General features: G+C 66.2%; 1 protein-coding gene across 1 annotated transcript in view; it reads right to left on the reverse strand.

Moving 5' to 3' along the window:
- The window catches only part of LOC102368002 (zinc finger protein 48-like), a gene marked incomplete at its 5' end in the record, with an annotated part of 2,321 nt that extends 443 nt beyond the window's left edge, over positions 1-1,878 (reverse strand). Inside the window, 4 exon segments of the mRNA XM_025194585.1 lie at positions 1-400; positions 543-638; positions 1,093-1,234; positions 1,810-1,878. Of these exon segments, the coding sequence (XP_025050370.1) occupies positions 1-400; positions 543-638; positions 1,093-1,234; positions 1,810-1,878 (707 nt within the window).
- Positions 1,879-2,512: the final 634 nt, after the last annotated feature.

Consider the following 2,512-nt stretch of genomic DNA (forward strand, 5'->3'; position numbering starts at 1 on the left):
AGGGAAGGGGGCAGGGGTGGGGCAGGAGGGCTGCGGCGCCAGCCGTGCTCGCAGCGGTGGGCCTCAAGCGACGCCGGGGAGGCGAAGCCCAGGCCACACTCGGCGCAGATGTAGTGGAAGGCGCCAGGGCGCGGGGCTGGGCGGGTGTCTGCATCGCTGAGCGAGGGAAGAGGGGGTGCCGGCCGTGCCACACCAGGGGGCTTCGGTGAGGGGGCGGTGCCGTGCGGCCGCTTGCGCCCCACGTGGTAGCTGCGATGCACCTTCAGGGCCCGTGAGGTGCCGAAGCCACGGCCGCACTCAGGGCACTCGTGCCATTCGGGGCTGGGGGCGCCCAGCCGCTCCTCGCCTGCATCTGCGCCCACATCTGTGGGCGCCTCGCCTGCCACCTTGCTCCGCGGACCTGCGGAAGGGGGCACACGCTGGGAACCCAGGCGTCCAAGCTGCCCCCCTTGGGCTTACACCCCTCGAAGGGACCCAGGTGCATCCCGACCCCCCCTGAAGCAGGGAGGGAACCCAGGCATCCGAGCCCATGGGCCCCATACCTGGGTACCCGTTAGCCGAGGGTGTTGGGGGGCTGCTTTCTCCTGAAGACACAGACGTGGCTTCAGACTCATCATCCTCCTGCATCGTGGAGATGCCTGGAAGAGGCATGACAGGACAGTGAACCCAGGTGTCCAGGCTCCCCAGACAATACCCCTCACTCCTGACCCACAGCCCCTGCTCCCCTAGCCCTGCTAGTACACCTTACTTGCAACCTTCAGCCCCCAGGACAGCTCACTCACCTGCCAGCTCCCAGGATGCTACAGCCTTTCCTTAAAGACCCAGGCAGCCCTTTCTGTCCCCCCCATTTATAACGAAGCCCCAGCCTGAAGCTCCGTCCCTCCTGTGCAGGATCCAATCAAAAGAAGGGAAGGTGGAATGGGGGAGGAGACAAGGGGCATGATGGGAAGGGACTGCAGCTATAAGTCCAGGCTGCTGAAACATAGCTGGATGTGGGGGAAGGGCTAGGGCCTAGTGCTGGGCTAGCTCTGTGGTTTCCCACCCCTACTCCTAGCTCTGGGCTGGGGGGGTCTGGGTGCCCCCAGCCCTCACCCGTTGAAGTCCCGTCCTCTTCCTCGAAGCTGGCGTCCTCGCTGCCTGCCATATCCCCGTGCCTGTGGGCCTCCGACATCATCCCTGGTGCCTCACCGCCTGAGAGGGCAGAGTGCTGTGAGTATCCCACAATGCCCTAGGGCTGCAAGGCATGGGAAAGGAGGTACAGTCCCACAATGCCCTGGGGTGAGGGGGGTGTCTGGGCCAGTAGAAGGTGCCCTGGGCTGGGGGTTTATTGACTGCTTGGGGGAGTAATATCTCGATGCCCTGGGTCAGGGGGTGCAGTAGGGGGTGACACTATCCCACAATACCCTGGGGCAGAGGGGTGTAGGGACTGATGAAAGACAATGCTACCCCCAGTGCCCTGGGGCTGGGGGTATGGACTAGTAAAGGGTGATGCTATCCCACAATGCCCTGGGGCACGGGGGGTGTATGGACTGGCAGAGGGCAATCCCACAGTGCCCTGGGGGTATATGGCCCAGGGGGCGGGGCCATAGCCCCACAATGCACCGGGACGGAGGTTCTATGCTCTACTCCCAGCATGCCCTGCGCCCAGGGGCTATAGAGACCGGGGGGAGGGGCGGAGGGTTCCCTCCCAGAATGCACTGGGGCTATAGGGCCCCGCCCCACAATGCACCGCGGCCGGGGCCGTAGGGACCGCGGCGAGGGCGGGCGGCCCGGCTCGGCCCACAATGCACCGCGCGGCCCCGCACTCACCGGCTGCTCCGGGCCTGTCGGGGGGACCCGGTCCCGTCCGGCCGCAGGAGCCCGAGCTGCGCAGGCGCAGTGGCTCACGCATGCGTGCGCCGCCTCCCCACGCATGCGCCCAAGCTGGGAATTCCTCTTGCATGTGGGCGCATGCGCGCGGCGGGTAGGTGATCCCAGGCGCCGGGAGGACCTGTTGCGCAGGCGCATAGGAGCGTATTATGTGCGGATTTTCAGGGGGAGGCGAGTTAATGCTATTTCTCTTTGCTTCTCGGCCCCAGCAGCAGCGCAGTTGGTGCGGGCCGGGGCGCGGCACGATGCGCTGGACGCCGGGGTTTTTGCTAGGGGGGCCCGTTCCCTCCGCCCCACGTGTCTCCCGCAGGAAAACCCCGGGCCCGCACTCCTCCTGGTTCATGGCAAGAGAGAAGGCGGTTGCGGGCTCTTTGTGCCCTCAACAAAAATAAAGTTACTCAGCAAAAGCTCCGCGCTGGTGCTTTTTTGCGGGGGCTGGGGTCTCTCCAGGGCCCGGGACTTCAGTTCCCCCGCGCTTGGGCCTGTGCACGACTTCGGGGCTCACAAACTGCCCTGGGGGGCATGAACGCCCCTCAGTTTTCCCTAGCCCCCTGCGCACATCCCACCCTAGAGCCAGGGGCATCTTGGCACCCAGTGAACTCCCCCCCCCCCCCCCCCCCCCCACCCGCCGCGCGGGGGGGGG

Source organism: Alligator sinensis, unplaced genomic scaffold (genome assembly GCF_000455745.1).
Source record: "Alligator sinensis unplaced genomic scaffold, ASM45574v1 scaffold1575_1, whole genome shotgun sequence".
Classification (NCBI taxonomy): Eukaryota; Metazoa; Chordata; order Crocodylia; family Alligatoridae; genus Alligator; species Alligator sinensis.